This window comes from Rhinoderma darwinii, chromosome 6 (assembly GCF_050947455.1).
Source record: "Rhinoderma darwinii isolate aRhiDar2 chromosome 6, aRhiDar2.hap1, whole genome shotgun sequence".
NCBI lineage: Eukaryota > Metazoa > Chordata > Amphibia > Anura > Rhinodermatidae > Rhinoderma > Rhinoderma darwinii.
The window spans coordinates 121,029,473-121,053,197 of NC_134692.1; the positions used below are offsets into that span (position 1 = coordinate 121,029,473).

General features: G+C 41.6%; 2 protein-coding genes across 4 annotated transcripts; one reads left to right on the top strand and one right to left on the bottom strand.

The window, feature by feature from the left end:
* Nucleotides 1-1,729: 1,729 nt before the first annotated feature.
* METTL9 (methyltransferase 9, His-X-His N1(pi)-histidine) lies at nucleotides 1,730-23,255 on the bottom strand. 3 transcript variants are annotated; one of them, XM_075830209.1, is made up of 6 exons: nucleotides 22,967-23,255; nucleotides 18,890-19,080; nucleotides 17,791-18,000; nucleotides 17,113-17,297; nucleotides 9,278-9,367; nucleotides 1,730-2,385 (listed from the first exon to the last, which is right to left on the bottom strand). In XM_075830209.1, the coding sequence occupies exons 1-6, from the start codon at nucleotides 23,123-23,125 to the stop codon at nucleotides 2,183-2,185; spliced, it is 1,038 nt and encodes a 345-aa protein (XP_075686324.1). In that variant the 5' UTR covers nucleotides 23,126-23,255; the 3' UTR covers nucleotides 1,730-2,182. The 3 variants fall into 3 exon arrangements, with proteins under 3 accessions (XP_075686324.1, XP_075686323.1, XP_075686322.1); XM_075830207.1 differs by having other exon boundaries at nucleotides 2,186-2,385; nucleotides 9,278-9,377; nucleotides 22,967-23,209; XM_075830208.1 differs by lacking the exon at nucleotides 9,278-9,367 and having other exon boundaries at nucleotides 22,967-23,209.
* Nucleotides 7,106-15,952, top strand: IGSF6 (immunoglobulin superfamily member 6). The gene is made up of 6 exons (XM_075830210.1): nucleotides 7,106-7,188; nucleotides 10,737-11,063; nucleotides 12,862-12,965; nucleotides 14,809-14,865; nucleotides 14,945-15,025; nucleotides 15,837-15,952. The coding sequence occupies exons 1-6, from the start codon at nucleotides 7,125-7,127 to the stop codon at nucleotides 15,888-15,890; spliced, it is 687 nt and encodes a 228-aa protein (XP_075686325.1). The 5' UTR covers nucleotides 7,106-7,124; the 3' UTR covers nucleotides 15,891-15,952.
* Nucleotides 23,256-23,725: the final 470 nt, after the last annotated feature.

Here is a 23,725-nt window from a genome sequence, read left to right on the forward strand (position 1 = left end):
TGAAGACAGTGAATCTATTGTTCACAGGCACAATGTTTACTGGCCAGGTATTGATGTGCTGCACGTAAATAAGCAATCCCCCCCCTCCTAGTGTTGGACTGCGGACAGATTGATGTGAATGAATGCATTCTTAGTAAAGCAAGCATAAGGTCAGTGCTGTATGAGAAGAAATTTACCAATCCCCAATGAGATCTCAGTATTTGCCAAGCTCGATCATGAACAATGTAGAAAATTCTAAAAATTGAGACCGAATGCATACTGTAAATTGCACCACAGCAAATTTCATCATATCAAATGTATGGTTACTTACTAAAAGGAAGTACAAAATGTAACTTCTTACATTTCAAAACTGAGATATTCTTGGTAAGCTGATTGTTTATGTATATATGTATCCAAAATACAAGGTATATATAAAAAGGTTATGTTAAAGGCTATCTACACCTTTAAATTAGTGGTTTTTTTAATAAAAATGTTTATCAGTGTGTTTTGTGCAACTTTCTAAATACTTTATTAAAAATTATTTTAACTTTTGAGATACGGCTGCTTTGTATCCTACATACAGAGCAGCTGTATCTAGTGCTGAAACCTGTATCTGTCAGGTCCGCAGGACTGACGGGTTCAGTGTCGGCAGATTCTGCGTGTCTCTGACATGCAGGATCAAGCTGCTATCGATGTGATCGATTCCAGGTGGATCCTCTGTGTCAGACATGCAGGACCCACTGACACTGAACACGTCAGTCCCGCGGACCTGACCGATTCTGGTCTTAGCGCATGATACAGCTGCTCTGTACAGAGGATACAAAGCAGCTGTATCTCAAAAAGTAAAAATTATTTTTAATAAAAAGTATTTTAAAAGTTTTACAAAAAACACACTGTTAAACATTTTTATTACATAGCCTTTAAAATGTTGAACCATGAAAATGCTGTTTGGCGTCTAGATTGGTCGACACATATCCTACATCTGCAAGAGAATCCAGGATATTTTTAGCAGGGCTAGTTTCTTAGTCATTATATCTAGTGTTAGGTACGCGGGGGGGGGGGGGGGGGGGACACACGACGATAACCCCTATGAAGAACATTCGCACCGATTTTGATTCCAGATGGAAATCAACTTTACGGTGTCCCTCCAACTCCATGTAAACTTTTGAAAATTATTGAAAACATTTTTTTAAATAAAAATGTGTATCAGTGTGATAATAAATTATAAAGTTGCACCATTTTATTAAAAATCATTTTTACTTTTTCAGATACAGCTGCTTTGTATCCTGTATACCGAGCAAATGTATCTAGCGCCGAAGCCTGTATCCATTAGGTCAGCAGCACTGACTGGTTCAGTGACAGCGGGTACTGGGTGAAAAGGTGGCACTGTGGCATAATTACCCTTAATGACTGCGGTGACAACACGCATTGGCGGTCATTAAGGAGTTAAGCAATGAAGGACTCTTCTGGCGCTCTGCAACATCACAAGCCACCACTTTTCCTGCCACGGTACGTTTTGTAAACGAGCAGCCGAAACCAACGGTCCTGACTGGACTCAAAAGAAAGGAGCTGTATCAGTTTTTTCTTTATACCTTTCCTTCCTTTTGGATCCACTTTTGGCTTTGGCTCAAAAAACTGATCCAAAGACTGCATCAAAACTGTGTGTGTGAACCCTGGCCTTTTTGTGTATGTGAACTCTGATTTGTTTCATAAAGCAACAATCCGTGAAAAGAGAACCACAAAAACAAAATAGTCTTTGGACGCTTTATTGACATGATTAAAAAAAACATGTGCTTTTGGCTTGTAGATCATACAGGTTTCTCACATGGAAGAGTCTGACATCTCATGTTATACATTTTATTGCGAAAGTTGGTTTTATCGTATTAGACATAAAATTCTCACAGGGAACAACGTATAACAACATTTTATTGATGCAGCGAACGGTTGTTCTGTCACGTAAAAATATGCTCACTTTTGCTGGAAAAAGGTAGCACAGTTGAGTCAATTAAAAAAAAACATTCCTGTTGGAGATTCTCTTCATGTACAAACACAGACAATCACATATATAGTTATATATACGTCATATAAACATGGCCCTGTGGGAGATACAATTAGATTTTGGCCTTGAGGGTTATTGATTTGCCTTGGGCAACCTATTCTTCTGGTCCAGGTGGGTTAAGGACGCTTAATTTCTTTTGCAAGTTTACACCGGCCGGAGAACGAAAACGGCATCGTCCAAAACATAATAGTCATTGTACATATCACCTTCACATAAATAGGGGAGTCTGGTTAACGCCTCAACAACAAACCCTGCTTCCTGGAAGACGGCAGCCAGGCTGTTCACTTGTTCCTCCCACATGATCCCGTTTACTTCCATGAGTTCCGCTGGCTTCTCCCATTTGCCTCCTATTATCATACATAATAGTAATGATTAATATTTTGCACATGATCAATCTGCTTCAATAATCTATGATCATTTCTGACTTGTCAGATTGCTATACACTTCAATACCTGTGAATCGCCGCTCCATGCGTGTCGACGATCCACAGTGAACAAGTAGAAAAGGTGAAGGAGCGCAACGGCCGCACCCTCTACAAAACAGTTGATCGGCGTGGGTCCCGGGAGTCGAACCCCAACCGATCAGCTATCTATGGCTTATCCTGAGGATAGGCCATCAATTTTTAGGGACTGGAAAACCCCTTTAACCATTTTGCTACTTGTTTCCACAAACCTTCAATATGCCTACATGACCATGAGAAGAGTAATAAGTTGGCCTTATCAAAGCTGCATTGAGGACACTTTGCTGTATACATAGGTATCGATTTAATGTTTGGCAAATTGAAGGCTATAATGGCCCCGTGCAAAGTTTTCCATTGTGTCTCTCACCATATTTTATTAATTATACATTGGGTTACAGAAGGTACGTAAAGGTCTTCACATCAAAATTGTCAAATTGAATTAACTTATTCCATCTTCCCTTTTCTTATAGTACATAAATACATTTTTGCTAACAATATAATAGTTTTAAAAGATTATTTATGTTTCAGAGATATTACCTCATTAAATGGAATTACTGAGAGTCCTTACCACGCCAAAATGGTGTCGCACATTAATACGTTATTTCTCAGACTTGTCACAAATTCTGAAACACTAGTGTAAGACACCTCAGTATCCATGGGTATACCATCTCCCTTTCCATTTTACAATTTGTAAGTAATTGGTCTCCCTCAACCAGTCCCTAACATGTCTGAAAATATCACACATTGTATAGCCTCAAGACGGGTAAATTCACACCACCTAATTTTTAGTTTTTTTGAAGGTTTTTGCATGCTACTTCATATAAAAGCAAAGCAACTGAATTTATGCTTTTGATGTGGGATCATCTGTAAGGAGTACAATAACCTCCCAAAGATTACCATTTTTAGCAAGTAACAGCGCCCCCTAAAGGAAACAAAAGTGGAAAAGACTCCTAGGTCATTCGTTTTTATTATCTTCTCAATTGTTGTAATGAAAAAACATTCCCTTACATTTTTATCTATACAAATCCCCAGATAATGGATATAGTTATGAGCTACCTTAATATACGGACAACCCCATTCATTGAGTTTGATCCGATACACAACAGTTCAGATTTATTTGCATTTACCATATACCCTAATAAAATACTAACAAACTGTTGTAAGAAAAGTAATAGCTCCATCTGAAGACTTCTTATTTCTAGAAAGTCAAAACAGTGCTTTAGACTTTTTTTTTTTTTAACTAGCCAGCAAAATTCATTGCATCTCTTTAGAGGGTAGGATATATCTAGATAGGGGTTGTTTTAACTAGATTAAATAAAAGAGGCGATAAAGAAAAAGGGAGACGGGAAACCCAATGTGTGAACCCTAGCAACAGGTTCCTCATATATAGCACTTATAAATCTAACTAGGTCTCCCTTAAATTCAATCCTCTGCATTACAGAATGCAGCCATGGCCACTTGTTAAAGAGGCTCTGTCACCAGATTAAAAATGCCCCATCTCCTACATCATTTTATCCGCGCTGGAATGTAGTTAACAGCAGTTTTTTATTTTGAGAAACGATCTTTTTTCAGCAAGTTATGACCTTTATTACATTTATGCAAATTAGTCTATTAATGCCCAAGTGGGCGTTTTTTAACTTTTAACCAAGTGGGCGTATTACAAAGAAGTGTATGACGCTGACCAATCAGCATCATACACTTCTCTCCATAACACCCAAGCTTGTTTCACTGAACAGCGTGATCTTGCGAGACCACGCTGTGACGTCACTTCCGCACACAGGTCCTTCATCCCTGCGTCTGAAGACTGAACATAGATAGTCTCCAGGCATATGAGAAGTTAGACGTCGGATCTGTAGCAGTAGCAGCAGCGGAGGAGGCAGCATCACACAGTGCAGGTAAGCATATAGAACTCCCTAGAGACGAAGGACCTGTGGGCGGAAGTGACATCACACGAGATCACGCTGTTGAGTGAAACAAGCTTGGGTGTAATGGAGAGAAGTGTATGATGCTGATTAGTCAGCGTCATACACTTCTTTGTAATACGCCCACTTGGTTAAAAGTTAAAAAAACGCCCACTTGGGCATTAAGAAACGAATTTGCATAAATGTAATAAAGGTCATAACTTGCTGTTGTTTCTTAAAATAAAAAACACTGCTGTTAACTACATTCCAGCGCCGATAAAATGATGTAGGAGATGGGGAATTTTTAATCTGGTGACAGAGCTTCTTTAAATACTTTTTCAGCATCCAATGTGACCCTGGCTGAATTTCTTTATGGAGAAACATACTAACCCTCCTCTCACAACCTTTCTAAGATGAGTCACTACTGCTCTTTACTTTATAAACCCTATTTGCTTTGGATGTATTAGTTCTTTAAGGGTTAAAGGCTTTTTTGGCACATATCACGCTAACTCACCAGCGATATTCTAGCAGTGTCATTTGTTTCATCCCAGCTCAGCGGCATCTATACATTTTGAATCTTTTCATTATGGACAACTGTGTCATGTGATCTCAGTCTGACCACCAAAGTAGTCCACGCTTTCATGTGTAGACAGGAAGTCAGACTTCCGTGTGGCCGACTTCCTATGAACTACAGGATTACATTATCAACTATCAAATCCCTCCTGGCAGCTCCAAATCCCATCCTCTCCCCACCCAGCTCCACGCTCCTTGTTCCTCTGTATGTCTGTTAAAAACCTATTAAAATCTCAACCAGCATGACGGGGGACCAGAATGTATATTAGTCATGTACTCGCATATACTGCAGTGAGTACACTGCCCATACTTTTCGGTCCACACATAACCCCTTTAACTTCTCTACACTTATTCTGCAATTTTTATTAAAAAAAAAAAAAAAAAAAATTGTTCCTGTTAAGTCCGTAGAATTTATAAATATTTCAATCTTTTTCCCCCAATTTTACGTGTGCTTTTATTAACCATCCCATTTGTTTTTGATAAAATCAGTTTATAACATTGGTTTTTATGGAGTAGTTTTATTGTGCCCGACATCTTGCCTTCGTCAAATTTATCAAGCTGCATAGGTGGTTAAAACTTGTACCTACTACTACAATGAAGATGATGGGACACTCTTATTCGGTATAATAATTATCGGGGCAAAATTCACATGTGAAGGAAATCGGTTATATGAAAAGGATTGTGTAAAAAAGGTCTAAAAGGTTATGAGGTTAAATTGGTTGTCCCATAATCGACAATTACCACCTATTTAAAAAGGTGATAGTTTCTGATCGCTAGGACCCCCGCCGATCGGAAGAACGGGGGTCCCATATCCCCGATTCCATCTCACTGCTCGACTGCAGTGATGAGGACTCTGAATGGAGTAGAGCATGTGTGCTACTGCTCCATTCAAAGTTTATGCAACCGACGGAAACAGCTGGCCACCGTACTCTGCTGTTTCCGTCAATCCCATAGACTTTGAATGGAGCGGCAGCACACATGCCCGACCGCCGCTCTATTCAAAGTCCTCCTTACTGCGGTCGAGCAGAGAGATGGAACCCCCATTCTCGTGATTGGTGCGGCCCCCAGCATTCAGACAATTATCACCTATCCAGTATATAGGGGATAATTGTCGATTCTGAGGATACCCCTTTAAATGTTTCTGACTACCTTTATGGGGTCAGGGTGGAGTTTGTTTTCCTCTGTGAGGCAGTATTAGCTACATTTGCTTAGCTATGTCCGAGAAGGATTCAACCGGATGGACATTTGTCTTTTTTACAACCTAAATGACCCGAATGAGGAGTCTCAAAAGTTTTTTTTGATCAGCTGGAAAGCGGCAGGTGGCTAAAATCAATTATAGTACTGTATTTTTTCCCGTTTAATCCAAGTGAAGAAATACATAATAAATTTGTCTTCTCTAAATGTTTATTATGGCTGGGCACTTCACCATGTTCAGCTTTGGTAGATTTCTGCTGCAGCAAGCTGCCACCCATATGAGCCTCAGGGCAAAACCTACCTGTGCCCGTGAAGCAACCAAGAAATATTATTTTGTAAGCCTTTAGTGTTACTTTAAATATCTTATTTCAAGAAACAGGTTATATAACTAATTGAATTATCCTATCTGTACTTATTTCCCCCCTTCAGAACAAACTTAAAATAAAACAAATCAAGGAAGATTAAAATATCCTGTTAAGAGCGTCTAGTTAAGGGGATTTTACCCTGGGCGATCATCGGGCAGACAAGTGTTCATAGATCGCTCGTTGCCAATAATTGCCCTGTGTAAACAGAGCAGCGATCAGCAGATGAACGAGCAAACGCCTGTTCATCAGATGATCTTTTCGTTTTAAAAAACTGAAATATCATCACTGTCGGTAGCACATCTACCTGAGTTTACAGGGAGACATGCTGCCGACATTATAATAATATATGGGGACGAGCGAGTTGTCTCGTTGATCGGCACTCGTTGCACTGGCCAAAATTGGCCGATGTAATAGGGCCTTAATTCTCTCTTTAAAGGGACCAAAATACACTGCTGGCAATAAGGGCTATAGGGAAGGATATCAAAAAATAAAAAACTTAATCAGGAAGTGACCCAACAGTTACATGAGGTCTCTGACACGAATTGCTATCAAGGTTCAGTTCCCCTTTCAGAAGGAATTAACAGAGACAAGACATGGACACAAACAGCTTAGGAAAATCTATTCTTCTTCAGCTCATCCTTATACATTATAACTGTGGTAAGTGACATTAATGCTATGATTATTTGTAATAAATCTTAGGCTCCCAATCACTACTAGTGCAGTCTTAGGACACCAATACAGCCAACAAATTTTGAGGGTAGTGTCGTAACTTAGGGTGTCTTTACAAGCTTTTCTAGTGTACACAATTCGGCAATTTCTTGCTTCTTCTATTCTCTACTGCTCTTGAAAAGAAAAAACTGAACACCAGGTAATTACATTGAACGATTCCTCGATATTCGGATGAAATTGTACAGGAGGTGGAACATTAAGAAGTCTAGATGGGCTGTTTAATTGCCAGACCATCAACTGATTTACATACAGCGATTTGTGGATCTTCCAATTGATATTTTTAGCATACTCGAAGATCTGCCATCACGATTTTGACTATAAAAATCGATTGACTATTTACAATTGCAAATAATCTAAATTAATTGAATAAACTTGAGGAAGACGCCGATTGAAAAGCGTAGCCGGGCGTGATCTTTTCTCTTTTAGATATTCAATTTGTCTTATGGTCTTACATTAGATCTGTATTTCATCCTAGTTAAAATTCACCTATCACGGGTGTAAGCTATATGATGTGCAGACGTAGCATTCGTAACCGGGTGTTGGTGCCTGAGTGGGCCACTCTGCCACATAAGACACCAGTATCATAAATGGCACATGGTAAGCAGGGGGGGGGGGCGCAGTTTCAGATTTCATATTAGGGCCTGGAAAAAAAATTCTGTTGGCTTCTAACTTTTTTTATTTTTCTATTTATGGAACTTCTTCTTAACTGGTTCCTAAAGTGATCTACATGGCTCCTTAAGCGTATAGTAATTTGCCCATTCCTGCCCTTCCCATTTTGGTTTGAGTTTATTCCCCCTTTTCCTACAGGGTGTGCAGGGAGTTGAACTTTTGCAACATCTAGAGAGCTACAGGCTGGAAACCACTGCTTTAGCCTACGCAAAGATTTCAATCATGTCTCCTCTATCATTTCGAGAAATACTGACTCAGGGTTACCACTGGAATATGCTTTGTACTAGGGTTTTAAAGAAGAACTCTGGCAACATCTTTCTCCCCTCCCCCATTTGTAAACTTGATTATGTGAAAGGAAGTGACATTTGTTCTCTTTCTGGGCGCTTTATTTTTAAGTTCGCCGCTCAGTTCCGGGTCGCTGCTTGGTCACGTAGCCAGCGCTCTGACTGTATACAGCATCTGCTGCATGGACCGAAAGTAAATCTCTCTATGTAAGCCTCGATGGGAGTCTTATAGACTTGCATAGAGAGACTAAACTCTAATTCACACAGCAGACAGTGTGTGGTCAGAGTTCGGGTCGGATAACCAAACGGCGACCCAGAACAGAGCGGCTAAATTTAAAATAAAGTGCCCGGTAAGTAAATTAACATGATTCCCTTTTACCTAATCAAGTTCACAAATGAGGGGCAGGAGATTTCACCAGAGTTCCTCTTTAAATCTATTTCCCAGTCTCAAAGAAGAACTCTCTTAGCACGACTTTCAGAGACTCTTCTGGTTTGAGGTTTGTGCAAGACAATGTCTGAATTTGTTAAAGTCTAAGCTTTTCCTCATCAAGAATTCTCAGTACTGTTTTTGGTTATTTATTTAAGAAAAAAAACAAAAAAAAAGGTGAACTGATAAAAATTGTGGTTTAAACACTGATTTGTGTCACATCACAATACATCTTAGAACCTGTTCACGTCTGTGCCTGAAGCTCTGTCTCAGATCCAATCAGATTTGACAATGAACAGAACCCAATGGACTGGATAAGTCAATGGGATCTATCTTGCATGTATGGGAAAGGACTTCTATAAGCATTGGTAATTTGTTAGATTCTGATGTGTGTGTATAAAAATAGAGTGTATGTCTATATTTTTCTATTGCAGTCCCCCTTAGTGTATTCTGCAGTGTATTCATATTGCCTCGAAAAACGTAAACTATGGGTGACCACCACTTGGGTACATTTTGCGACGTGCACAGAGTGTACACAGGAAGCTCTACTGGCCTTATCAATATATTACAGCTTTAAGATTAAAACATGTCAAACAGAAGGGAAAAAATGAGGAAAGATTGTAAATGATATACATACCCCCATCCCCAAGTGTCCGAAACTCCGCAGGACTGTCCTGAAGTCCAGGCCCAGTCTCGCTGTCCTGGTAGCTCCTCTCCATCCTGAGTCCTGAAAGGACCTATGAGTTAGGGACCCATTGAAACTCAGGAAGCAGGAATAATTATACCAACGAAACCATCAGGTGGCAGTGTCAGAGTGATGCTACCCCCTGCTAACCTAGAGACATGATCAGGATGACTAAAGAAGGCAATAACTCTACACTGGGGGGGTTGGCATGAGATGGACACTTTGTATGGTGGCCATAGGGCAGGCACTGTATTTGGGAGCCCTGTTGGCTATTGCTGTGTGAGGTGTGGTGGCTTTCACTTTGCTTGCAGCCTATTACATTATTATTATCCCTCTCTTGTCCGACCGAAAGTTGGAAGGTATGTATGTGCTTTCTGTCTACCGTAAGGGAGACATTGTATTACAAATAATTGTCTCAGCAGCCCCTAGAGTTATATGAACCAAGAAAAAAAAATAAAAGTACACCAAAGATGAGGAAAAAACAAAAACACAGGATCCTTGGAGGTGCTGCTGTGACTAAATCCAAACCAGGCTTGTATATACTTTTTTTTTATTTTATTGGTACCAAGGCGTACATGACCATCCAGTTTTTAGGACTGAATTAGTCCTTTCTTTAGGGTAAAACACCATAATATAGTTCACACCTGAAACCGCTCCGTCATGTACACCTTGGTATCCATAAAATAATTTTATTTTTTTATACATACAGCAGCCTAGTTTGGATTTTGTCACATCAGTGCCTCCAAAGACCCTGTTTTTTTCATTCATCTTTGGTATACTTACCAGACGGCCACAGTACCAGCAAGACGTATTGTCCGGAAGGGGTGGACAGCAGCAGCTGACCCATTGCATGCTTCTAGAGAGGTTGTGCTGCGAACACAACACCCGAAGAGCAGAACGGACACCAAACCACTATTTACATTTTTGCCTTGGATCATACTACGCTATAAATCGCTGTTTCCCTTTCTTTTGAACTATTTTCTAAGAAAAAAAAAGGGGAAATGCTGACTTATTCTTGAAAGAATTGGGAAATCCCAAAAGAGAAAAAACTTCTGGTTTGAAATCAAACTTCTGCGGACCCTATGCAAATATATGATTGAATTGCATAAACGGCGATTCCCAAACTTATTATTGGAATCACTTTTTACAAACAGCATTTGATATCATCTTCCAGGGCAGTAAGGAGATCAAATATACCACCATTGTGGTGGCATCAACTACCCTCCAAAATATAAACATTTCCTGACCAATGGAAAACATCTTGGTACCAATCATTTTGACACCAGATACTCTGGTTATTTTTTGGGGATTGGACAAATTGTCACTTTTATGTCTTCCTTAGGTTTTTTAGGTAAAAATAGAACCAACTAAGAGCTACGATACTCAATATTTGAATGTGTTTGTCCTCTAGGTGTCAAATGCTGTAAAGTGAGAGTGAACCAGCATACGTTTTTTGAAGCATTAGTGGTCCAGAAAGCCGTCAATTTATCGTGCAAATATGAGGCTAGCGACTGTTCCGGCAACGAGAAGATACATTGGTTTCGATATCTTGCTTCTACATATGAAAAGATAGACCCAAATAAAGGAAACCGCTTCAGCATTGAGAAACCTTCTGAAAACACCAACCTCCTGATTATTAAGGACATAGAAGTTTTAGACAGTGGAATATATATTTGTGATGTAGTATTTCCTGAATTTCAACATTTCGCAGGACAAGGAACAACGCTAGTAATACGAGGTAAAACAAAACACCGATAGACCTTGATCTAACAGTAGACCAAAGATATTAGTACCGTAAAGGTTGGTATATTCCAAATTTATACAAGAACTATACTAAAGGTATATTCACACTGCGCTTGCAGTGTACATTCAGCTTATACACTGCTGCATATGCCAACCATATCCATGGGGCCCCATTTGCCCCAACTGATACCAAAAGAATGTCCTCTGAGCATCCGTCGGCGGGTATACCCATTTGTCCAACTGTGTGGAATAGTGTAGTCTACTACGCAATTCCATACAGATGCATCCCGCAAAAAAAAACAAAAAAAAAAAAACAGTAGTATATAATATATATATATATTATATACATATATGGATGACAACAGGATGTGTTAAAAAAAGATGTTGGATGAGAAGAAAAGGAGTGTAGGTGACACCAAAATAGGTACGTAGAGATATTGAGGTGGATTTGCAGGTTGATGCCTTTGGGAGAAGACAAAAGATGCTTTAGATAAGAGGTCACCATTGTAGCTTCAATGGGACCCAACAAGTGTAAGATCTTCACTTTACAAACCAGCAAAGAATTCCAAATAGTAATCTCCGATAAGGATATTCTGGATTATCAGATGCAAGACTAATGGATGTCAGATGAAGGCGATTATACTTTATTACATATACAAGAAGGAAGTCAGTTGGAAAAACGTGCAGACCCATCATGGGACAAGTAAAATGAAGAGGATATTTGACGGACCTAAATAACAAGAGCAGTGTTAAGACAAGTGCAGGAAAAAAAACAATGTAAAATTTAAGAGACAGCCAGAAGAATCCGGGAGCCCCCTTAACTTCTCTGGCGCCAGCACCAAGAGCTTCCATAGACATCAACAGAGCCATAGACAACAACCTGTCAAACTGTTCTAAAATAGCGTCTAATACATCCTTTTTAACTTCATTATAAGCTTTGCTGTTATCGTTGCAGACACAGGGCATCAATAAGGGCCAATAAACCCAAAAAAGGGCACAAGTACTGTTTGTTGAGGCTGGGCCTGTTCAACAAGGCAAAGCCTGTGCCCACTCAAGAACCCACTGGTGGGTCAATCCAAACCCAACATCCCAAAAACATAGGTGCCAGCCGCATACTTATAGTCTACCTGGCTTGGGGCGTCCTATTTCAATAGAAGAGATTAGTGGTGTCACACAGGAATGCACAGTCTTACAATAAGAGTAAATCTATGTAATCACAAAGACTGTTAGGGTATGTGCACACACACTAATTACGTCCGTAATTGACGGACGTATTTCGGCCGCAAGTACCGGACCGAACACAGTGCAGGGAGCCGGGCTCCTAGCATCATACTTATGTACGATGCTAGGAGTCCCTGCCTCTCCGTGGAACTACTGTCCCGTACTGAAAACATGATTACAGTACGGGACAGTTGTCCTGCAGAGAGGCAGGGACTCCTAGCATCGTACATAAGTATGATGCTAGGAGCCCGGCTCCCTGCACTGTGTTCGGTCCGGGACTTGCGGCCGAATTACGTCCGTCAATTACGGACGTAATTAGTGTGTGTGCACATACCCTTAGAGGTTGCAATGCAACATGCCGCAGATTTTTGCAATCTTACAAAGCATCGAAAAAGGCACAAAAACAACGACTACTGAGAAAAAAAAAAAAAAAAAGTTGCGCCACGGGGAAACGTGTGTACGTGATGCTAAACGGTCAGGAACAACTTTCAGTTGACTCAAACGGTTGCAGTGATTATTCGGACATATATACAATAAGGTAAAGGTCAGTAACCGCATCTTTTTCTTTGCAGATAAACCGGACGTGGCTGTTACACCAACCAATACTGCTTTAATAGTCCTGTGTACATTGCTTTTTATATATTGTATAGCAGTGTTCTCATATTATACATTTAAGGTGAGTGATCTTATATACTCGAATACATATGGAAATCTTTGCTATAAGAAAAAAAATAAGATCCCAGCTTATTTGCCTCAGTATATGTGTGTCAGTCACCTGATAATCTTATTTTCCCTCTGGTGGTTTAGTTGCTTGAAATTTATAATGATTCTATCCCTGATGTAAAGTTGAGCTTTTGTTAGGCTTGTATTTATGCACAACACACAGTGTGAAAAAGCAGTGCTGTAGTTTAAAGCATGGTGGAGGGACAGAGCAGCAGCCTAACCCTCAGAGTACACAAGAGATAGATTTCAGACTACCTTACCCACTCAGACAAGGTGACTGGGGTCACGGATTATAACGGTGACCTAATGGAGCATAGCTTTAAGCGAACACTAAAGAAAATAGAGACGTGAGCAGTATCCAAGGAGACGAATTTAATTTCTAATGTTGCAAGAGGAAGCGCGATTTAAAGATACATTTCTAAAATCGAAGCTGTATCGCCTGAAGATGGCCTGTTACAGAGTAGTCTTCAGCCTTCATCAGCTATAAAGGCTGAGGCTGGTCATACACATTAAATAGCCGTCAGTCGAATGCTCCTTCGGCCCGACAGCTATTCTTCCCGGCACCCGTTCCCCCATACACACACACGCGTGGCTTGGCCGAGCATGCACAAATTATGAATGAAGAGAAGAAGTAACCCACTGCCAGCGACAACCCCTGAGAACAAAAGGGTCGGGCATGTTGAAATTCAACTGCCCGATAATTCTCTCAGGGAGTCGGGAGGCCCCATACACATTAGATGGGCATCCGATCCTGTCGGCAGGTTGGGCCGACATTAATCTAATGTGTATAGCCACCTTAAGATAACCAAATGGGCACAATGCTCAGCCTAGCACCCACTGATATAAATTTCTGACTTGTCAAAATTGTATTAAAATTATGTGTGTCGATGACGTGGATGAAGGTGTTGGGTGCCTAGCTCGATTCCACAGCTAAGACAGCCCCCTTCTCTGTCTCGGAGTCTGCCATGACGGTTGAAGCTCCATGCACACAAGCGTAGAATTCACCCGTAATTACGGTCCATAATTACATACCCATTAATTTCTATTGCCCACGAACACCTTCCCGCATATTTACGGGAAGGTGTCCGTGCCGTAGAAAGGCTCTGCAAAAGATAGAACATGTCCTATTTTCTGCTTTTTACGGACCGTGCTCCGAAACTTTATATGGAAGTTACAGGCAGAGTCATGTCATGTGCAGCCAGCCCCTTCATCGACAGAGTGAATGGGGAGCTCCTTCCCCCCGCAGCCTGTGTCGAATCGTCACCGCAAGAACGGCAGCTCCGAACTTCCAGATCCATTCAACGAAGACTGAAAACCTGCACACCGTGCAGGTTTGAAAAATAAAGTACATTAGAAAGTTTCTTTACTTCGCAAAGCAAAATAATATTTTTTTTCATCGGACAACCCCTTTTAGGGCGTAATTACAATCCTAATACGCTTTAAATTGGCTCCAAAGTCAAAACTTCACTTAAAAGGCAATGTAAGAATTAGAAATACATGGCTCCTTTCCTCTGTAGCCCATGGGCTGTGTGCCATATTGCATATTAAACAAGTGAATGGTGCCGAGCTGCAATATGGCACACAGCCCATGGACAACAGTGGCACTTTGTCTGGAGGAAAGGAGCCATTTTTTTTTTTTATCTCATACAGCCACCTTTGAATAACTAGAAGCCATGCTCTTATCACATTGCATTTTCTTGTCAGTTCTTTTTATTCACTTGCTTGTTTAATAACTTTGCAAACTCCGTTTGTAATGAAATTATTGACCGAAAATTGTAAAAAAAAAAAAATTCCAGTCAAAGTGGAGAATCTGGAACAAACCAAAGAAGTCCGGCTTCACAATGGAAAAAAACGTAAGTGACCACGTTTTATGTCTACTTTGTCCACTACTAAACATACTGGGATATAAAATAAATCTCTCCCTTTATATAGAAAACTTTCAGGACAAGAAGTGCTTTTCAGGCAATTGCAGCAGAATACCACAAGAGATACGATAGGAAAAACAAAAAACAAGTAAGTCACTTTTCTGATCACACGCAACTCCAATATAGGCGAGACTAATAACCTCACATCAATCTGGGAAGTTTGTTACTTTCCTAAAGGCGTTGTCTCACGATGACAATCCTTGCCCGTGCAGCCTACCAGGGCATATAGACGTCATCGACGGGGCTCTCCCCACTAGGAGCACCCCTCTATGAGCCAGAACAGAGAGCCGCTATATAAGAACATTTGGTACTCCGGTTGACCTGGCCGGTCCACGTGTCTTCCAAGTAGGACTACACTTCCCCTGCAGCGATAGCCGCGTGGCAAGACACAACTATCATTGGCAATAACAGCCGATTGCCAGGAGCTAGAAAAGTGGGACGTGAAACGATAAGCTGATCGCCGCGTCGGCATCTAATTAAGAAGGAGTTGTCTCACTAAGAAATAGTCAGCGTGAACTGCACGTCACCAAGGTGGTTTTTCAGCACAGGCAACGTTGGAGCTCCATGGCAATTGTACGCTCTTCAATTATCTTACGTTATCACAGCTCTCTAAGGGGGAATGTGGGCATAGAAATCGCATGTGTACATGCTGTTCAATGCACTCGAGATTTAGGGATTGCAAAAAAAACAAACAAACAGACATAGTTGCTCGCTGATGGTCTCCGTCCATTTGTTTTGCTGCCAGCCTCAAGCCCAAAGCCTCCTGCCACCCGCACTTCTTCTGCCCTTTCTATTACTAAATGCCACACCGGGTAATAGAAAAGCGACACCACTGTTTTGTGAGTTAATTTTCTCAAGTTTCTTTCTAATACGAATACCCTACTTTTTCTTCTTAACAGAGCCAGGTCATAGAGGATGACACAATCTATCAGAACACGCAAGATTTACATTGAAATTCCTCTGGGTCCTCAGAATCACAAGGCAGGAATGTATTGACCGTAGTGATCAAAAGACAGAAAATATGTAAAAAGTTATTAAAATATTTTGGTAATAAAACTTCACAATGTAATAGGACTACTTATGTGCAGGAAGGAGTAGAAATCTGTTCATGATCATCAAGAATCCCATGTTCTTATGCGGTTTGTGAAATCAAGCACAGTCAATTGGCTGTACATGGAAAATGTATTAGTTTCCCCAAGAATATTACCCAGCATGCAGCACTATAAAAACGTCAAACAACGTACCCCATTACAGTCAATGGGGTATGTAGGGTGCCAATGGTGTCTATTGTTTGATGGATTCAGCACCGCCGTCATGGATTCTGTTACAACAGAAACCATGACGGCAGTGTAAACAGAGCCTTAAGGCACACCGCTTATTTTTTAGCGTATTTCAGAGCGTAAAACTCTTGCATTATGATCCGAAATACACCCGGAAAACCCCTGCAAACAGATTCCCATTGATCTTAAAAAGGTAAAAAGCTGTGTAATTCATTTGAGGAATAATTTTACGCTGCTGTTTCTAAAAGAGACTGCGTAAAAAGACACCATTTTTGAAGCCCATTTCCAATGCATAATGCCGAAACGCTTTGAAAAAAAGATCTGCAAATCTACTTCAAGAACACCTGGTTTTCGGAGGCAAACTTCTCTTGAATTTAGCTTCGTCTTTTCTGCTTCCCACATAAGCTGTGTGAACATGGCCTTAGGCTTCATTCATACAAGCGTATTTCTTGTTCATATTAGTCATACCAGGAATGAGCTAATCAATGCATCCAATCATGCGGCCGTATTATTATTTTTTTAAATTTTTACACCCGCATATCAAATGTGCAACATGTTCCACCCAAATTTAGTATCGATACCATAATTTTCCTATAGATGTCAACAAAGAAAATTTGTGGCTGGGTTTCGGGAGAAAATTTTTATTTTTTTTTTAAACCTAACAAAAAAAAACAACCCATGGATGAAAGGCTGCTTCCACGTCAAATCACTAGTGACTTCCTACTGCACACAGCCAAGTATAGTCCAAACCTCAGCCAGACTGGGAAAGAGCAGTCCTATAAAGCAATGCTCAAGATTTAGTAATAATCGTAGTTTACCTGCTATCCTCCACCATATTAACACAAAATACCTTACCACGCCACTGAACATAGGCCACGTTTATTGGGCTACTTACCATTTTCCACATAAGGGTGAAATGGCAGGACCAAGGCTAATATAACCCGACCTCGTGTTGGCTCAAGGACACTTCTCATTTCCTTCAGTAAGGTCACGGGCTGGTGGCAGCGATCAAGGAGGTTTAAGCAGCTAATGACATCGTACTGGAAGCCAGTGCGTTGCCATTCATCAATATTAAGTACTCTAAAAATAAGAAAAGATGTTCTAATTTTATTAGTGGAAAATATTGACTTTTGCCAGGTACTGGGTGAATTCCAGCTCCTTGGTAATAAAGGTTAACGATAGACAAGCAGGTTTAAAGGGACACTAGAACTTATTGCTGATATCTGCAGGCCTGTTTGATATGGTTTGTGCAAAATATCAATCCGGTTGAAAACAATTGATCCCTGTTAATCATGCACCCGCTAATGTGAGAGTATTCCTGGTGAATGGAGAACATACATCCATTATCAAACTAGCATTACAGTTCTATAGAAAGTCTAGGAGAGCACCATCCATATTAGGTTGGAGATCTCCAAGCTAAAAAATGAATGAGCTTAGAAACCCCCCCGGGGTCCCATCATTTCAGTTGTTAGTCCCCCACTGATGGAAAAACTGGACATACGCCAGTATATGATTTATTGCGTATGTCGAAAAACATTCTTACAAGATTTTTATGGGTGTGGGCAAAACATACCTGTACTTTTTCTTCTGAAGTTGCCATATCATTGTCTGGGACATCTCTGTGACATAAATCTCCTCAAAATGTGGACTCATAACCCTTGTCACTTCACCGTCTCCAGCTCCTAAATCCAATAATCTATGAGATTTCCAATCTGGGCCGACTCGGAGAAGTCTCTGGAACTGCTCTGGTGAAAAGACAAACATCGACCCCCTCCCAAGGAGCCTAAGGACGAAGGGGAGAACGGCAAACATGTGGTCACAACTTCACTCCGATACAAATCATCGTCTGCATCACGTGATCCACAGTCATAAACCTGATAAATAATGATCTTTATATTACCCACAGTCGACCCTTTTTCCTTCAGTTCACAAGGAATCCATAGCAGCTGCTTCTTTGTTACAAAAAAACACATTAGGGCAGATTTATTATTACTATCCTAAATGTAAACCTAAACCAGACAGGCAGAAACGTCACCAAATTTATCACAGTGGTGCACGCTGTATAATAAATTTGGCGCATCTTGCTAGATAGGTTAGATACTTTTTATGCCACCTCATGGCTGGCGCACTCCCCAGCGGTATTTTGTGCCCAACAAAATGTTGCACGCCGTTAATAAACCTAACCCTGTTGGGTTGCAAGCATGGCTAAAACACAAATTTAGTGCACGTCATGGGTTTTTGGTGCCATTTGAGCCAGAATTCTAGTAAATCTTCCCCTAGTGCATGGATTTGGTTATCCCCAACTAGTGAATTGTAGGATACACGGAGCTCCAAGTATACCGCATGTTGCCCTATACAAGCAAATTCTACTTTCTCCCTGCTCTAAATGTTTTTGTCCAGCTGTGTAGAAACTCAAAGAAAACTATGGCTGATAAGAATGACGTCTAGTGCTGCACGTCTGGGGAACATCATTCAGAAATGACCATCATCACATACAATCCTCCGGAGGTCAGACAGAATTACTGACGGTCAGATACACACAGGTCATTGTGCATGCGTTACAAGTGACTACAGATGTTCGCAGGGTCTCGCAGGTTGAGAAGAGGTTGTTAAAACCAGGCCGAGTACAATGGGCCGCATTGGGTCTCCTGGATGGAGGTAAATCAACTCACCCATTGATGGAGGTTCTGGACATAAACATGCTGAAGACAGAAGACATGAAGGAGTGGTAAAGCTGTATAGACAACCAGCCAGATTTCTCGATGCTCCTGTTCAGGAAGGTCTGCGTTTCTTGATCCAGGTAACTCTGGATAAATATTGGTTCAAGTTCTTCACTTAACTTCTCTTTGTCACATAAATACCACTGTAAGAAAGGATGGCAGACGTTAAAAGAATTTTACCCAATTTTCTAAAACAGCCTTCTAAGGGTATGTGCACACGATGAGAGGCTTTTACGGCTGAAATGACACTGTTTTCAGGAGAAAACAGCTGCCTCGTTTCAGCCGTAATTCCTCCTCCTCGCATTTTGCGAGGCTTCTCTGACGCCGTAAATTTTGAGCTGCTCTTCATTGACTTCAATGAAGTACGGCTCAAATTACGTCTGAAAGAAGTGTCCTGCATATAATGTATATAAGTGTCCTGCACTTCTTTTGACGAGGGTGTATTTTTACGCGTCGTCTTTTGACAGCTGTCAAACGACGACGCGTAAATGACAGGTCGACTGCACAGTACGCCGGCAAACCCATTCAAATTAATGGGCAGATGTTTGCCGACGTATTGGAGCCGTATTTTCAGACGTAAAACGAGGCATAATACGCCTCGTTTACGTCTGAAAATAGGTCGTGTGAACCCAGCCTAAACGTTGTCGGCAGCACATCTCCCTGTGTAAACCGGGAGACATTCTGCAGACATGATAGAAATGTATGGAGACGAGTGATCGTAGTAATGAGTGCTCGTCGCCATACATTACTGATCATAGCTCCTGGTGAAATGAGCTAGTTTGCTCATTTTACAAAAGAGCTAGTATGGGGAGGAGCGCTCGTTACTCCGATCACTCGTCCCCGTACATTTCGATCATGTTGGCAGCACGTCTCTGTTTACACAGGGAGATGCGCTGCCGACAACTATTAGGGTATGTGCACACGTAAACTGCATTTACGTCTGAAATTACGGAGCTGTTTTCAGGAGAAAACAGCTCCGTAATTTCAGATGTAATTGCTCGTCCTCGCATTTTGCGAGGCGTCTTTGACAGCCGTAATTTAGAGCTGTTCTTCATTGAATTCAATGAAAAACGGCTCAAATTACGTCCAAAGATGTGTCCTGCATTTCTTTGACGAGGCAGTCATTTTACGCGTCGTCGTTTGACAGGTCGTCGGCAAACCCATTCAAATGAATGGGCAGATGTTTGGCAACGTATTCGAGCCGTATTTTCAGGCGTAAATCGAGGCATAATACGCCTCGTTTACGCCTGAAAATAGGTCGTGTGAACCCAGCCTTATATTTTCTGCATTTAAAACGATACAATCAGCCGATGAACGAGTGTTTGCTGATGGTTCCACGGTTTACACAGGGGAATTATTGTGCATGAGCATTCTGTGAATGCTCGTTTGCCCAATAATTGGCCAGTGTAAAAGGGCCTCAAAGGGGTTGTCCCATAAAACACATGTATCCACTAGATAGTGGATGCATGTGTGATCGCTGGGGGCCCAACCACTGGGACCCCCAGCGATAAGGAGAACGGGTAACCGAAAGTCCCCCGAAGTGCTCCATGAGAAGAATGGGACTTCCAGGGTCTGTGTCCGGCTTGTGTGTCCGGAAGCTCCATAGAAATTAATGGTACGCCAGCCGCGCTTGTGCGCATGTGTGACCGGCGCTCCATTCATTTCTATGGAGCTTCTGCAAACACAAGCCGGACCCAGAGCCTGGAAATCCCATGGTTCTCACGGAGCACTTCAGGGGACTTTCAGTTCCCCGTTCTCATCGCTAGGGGGTCCAAGTGGTCGGACCCCCAGCGATCACACATGTATCCCCTATTCCGTAGATAGTGGACACATGGGTTTTGTGGGACAACCCCTTTAAAAGGACCACCAAATCATGCCAAAAAAATATCAGGAAAAAGCCTTGATGTGTAATTTTATAAGGACATCTTACAGGTACTCTAACACAGGCTCTGTTCACACCATTTGTTGGCCTTTCAAGAGATATACTGAACTCATAGGCTTCTGATCCAAAAATATGGGTATACATTTGCACAGTAGACACGTTGAACAGTTAAAAAACCCAAAAACAACCATTTCCTTTTTTGCTGGATACGTCTGATGTATGGCGGTTGCGTTTTATAGAAAATATCCCCTATTTTTAATGCAGCAGAAATACTCTGTACTCCAAGTTGGTACACTTTACAATACGAATATAATTAAAGCACATTATATCTAATTTAATCTAAAAAGTGGCAGCGCATGACATGAGCGAATTCTGCCAGCCTAGTGCCAAGGAGCAATGTGGCAGGCTTGTACCATGGTATACAGCTAGTGACAGAAACGGGTGCAGTAAGATGGTTTAGGAAGGGGGGGGGGGGCCACACGATTATTAGAGAAAAAAAATTGCCCAAAATAGCTTTTTATCCGTCACAGGGAATAAACTGGAGTAGTGATTAATATTATTAATTACCAGATCCAATGAAATAAAATATATTTCAAATAAATAAATGAAGAAATCAAAGCAATGTAGAGATCCTACTTATTGAGACAACGAATGCTAATAAGAATCTGCCTGGAGGGAGAACAGAGCAGGATGAGGCGGCTTCCATGCCCCTTGTGGCCTGACGGTGAGAAGTGCATGCCGTGATGAATAGACGGCGCTGCTCTGCCAGACAATGAGCAAGAGGAAGTCGCACAATATCCTGATGAACAATGACAACACGTCACTCACGTCTATGTGCCGGCCTGCGTTCCATCACAATCCATGTCCTCCACTGCACTGTGTTCAGCACTATATAAAGCCAATGAGGCTTGTAGCGTAATAGCTTATAATATAGATCTAGCAATGACTAGGGATGGAGACTGGGAAAATGGAAACAGACAGGTTGTAGCATTAGAAATATAAGCCCATTGTAATAAGCGGCATGAAGAAGAATCCAATCAAGGGCGATAGATGAAGAGCCAATGGTTGGTAGTAGGTAAAAAGAAACCCCGACAGGGATAGATCAAGTCCAGATACCCCCTGAGAACCCTTTAGAATTGCAATAATAAAATGCATCCTTATTGGCATGGATTAAGTGGGTTTCTCCACCAAAGACATTGATCAGATATCGATACGATGTCTGGTCCCTGGGACCCCCACAAATTCCAACAAAGAGGTTACTGCACTAGGTAAAGAACAGAGGCTCCTGCTTGTATCCTGAAACAGCGCCACTGCTGGTTAGAGGCAGCATGTGCAAGGAAAATAAATATTGTTTTCCCGCGTGATCTGACATCAGGCGCGAAGAGACGAAACTGCAGCGCTGGGCAGTACATTTGCCGAGGCAACCCTACGATGCCCAGCAAGTTATGAGTCCTTTTTAATTAATAGGACCCATGCACAATGCAGTCTGGGTGTCATACGGTCGCCTTGGCAACTGTACCGCCCAGCGTGCAGTCGTGGCTCTCCATGTCTGATTATGATGGAGTAACATTAGAGGGAGAATTTATTAAAGGCCCACTTACACGAGAAGATAATCGTTCAGATTCGACCGCGAGCGTGCACCATAATCGCTTAGGTGTAGCGATTGAAAAACGAGCATTTTATCGCTAATCGATCATGAAAACCATCATTTATGCCGACATAAAAATAATTGGCGGTCGTTCTGACAATTTAGTAGGTAAACATGAATGATTGATCGCCGACGTGATATTGGCGACCGAATTATCTTTTCTTTTTTTAACATATATTGAGATGTAAATACTCGGCGTACTCGCTTATAGCAAATATCGAAGATCGCTAATACGAATATCTGCTCGTGGAGATGGACCATTATGTTCAGGATTAGGGGGGGGGGGGGTCCCGCGCAGTCAGACCCCCATCTACCGGCTTCTAGTACAATTGGATTTTCCTCCCAATGTAACAATCTCATAATATATAGAAATATTCATTACAGGAGAAATATTACATCTATAGATGGATACAGAATATATGAGCAGCACATAGATACAGGCTGCAGAATAACACACGTCTCCCGGTCACGGCCACACTCCCATTACCGTGGCACACACCTGGTGGCTTACTTCCCAGTAAGGGGCCTGGTTTTGGCTCAGCATGTTCATATACAGGGATCTAGTCAGGTGACTCCTCAGGTACCGGCTGCTCCACATCTTCTTCACCACGGCCAGGCAGAGCACGTAGGTGAGTACCCAGCCGACGAACAGTTTCATCTGAACAGCCTCGGCTGAGGTCCTCCGGAACCGAGCCCGTCCATGGCCCACATCGGCCCGAAGAGGCGAGTGATGGGTGGGAGGAGAGCAACCGTGCTGAGAAGGAGGGGTGAACAAGACTGGAGAGGGGCGGAACCAAAGTCATAGTCTCTGTTTCCACACGGACATTATTTTCCAGGTGATCACACAACAAAGAGACGGCAGAGGGCGCTCTCAGCGCCGAAAAGCCTAGCTGTATTACTGAAGCCTTTCTCTATGATAAATACTTCCGGTGTACTGGTCTAGAATATACATATGATGGCGGAGGAGTCAGGTGTTAGTCTATGGTCATAGGAAACATGTCCGTCGCTGCCTATGAAGTGTTCACCTAATAATTGATAACTTTTTAGTGTCGGGGAGATTTGAGGCGAGAAGCACCATCTGCACAGCCACTATTTTTTTCCATTTATCACAGTCCTCAGAGAAAGTTAAGATTTTTTTTCTGTGTAAACTCTGGCCATAAACAAGCTCCATTAGAGCGCCCCCAAAAAATACCCCATAAATAACAGCAGAGTGCCAGTATAAAATCTTCCTGCAGCTGCGATAAGGGGGAGCTCACAT

Bases quoted from the DNA above. Each gene is read 5' to 3' on its own strand.
- IGSF6 (XM_075830210.1), top strand. From the start codon at position 7,125: ATGGACACAAACAGCTTAGGAAAATCTATTCTTCTTCAGCTCATCCTT. The intron at 11,064-12,861 runs GTAAAACAAAAC...TTTTCTTTGCAG, and splicing joins AACAACGCTAGTAATACGAG to ATAAACCGGACGTGGCTGTT. The intron at 12,966-14,808 runs GTGAGTGATCTT...AAAAAATTCCAG, and splicing joins TCTCATATTATACATTTAAG to TCAAAGTGGAGAATCTGGAA.
- METTL9 (XM_075830209.1), bottom strand. From the start codon at position 23,125: ATGAAACTGTTCGTCGGCTGGGTACTCACCTACGTGCTCTGCCTGGCC. The intron at 18,001-18,889 runs GTGAGTTGATTT...CTTCGTCCTTAG, and splicing joins TCCAGAACCTCCATCAATGG to GCTCCTTGGGAGGGGGTCGA. The intron at 17,298-17,790 runs GTATGTTTTGCC...TCTTATTTTTAG, and splicing joins CTTCAGAAGAAAAAGTACAG to AGTACTTAATATTGATGAAT.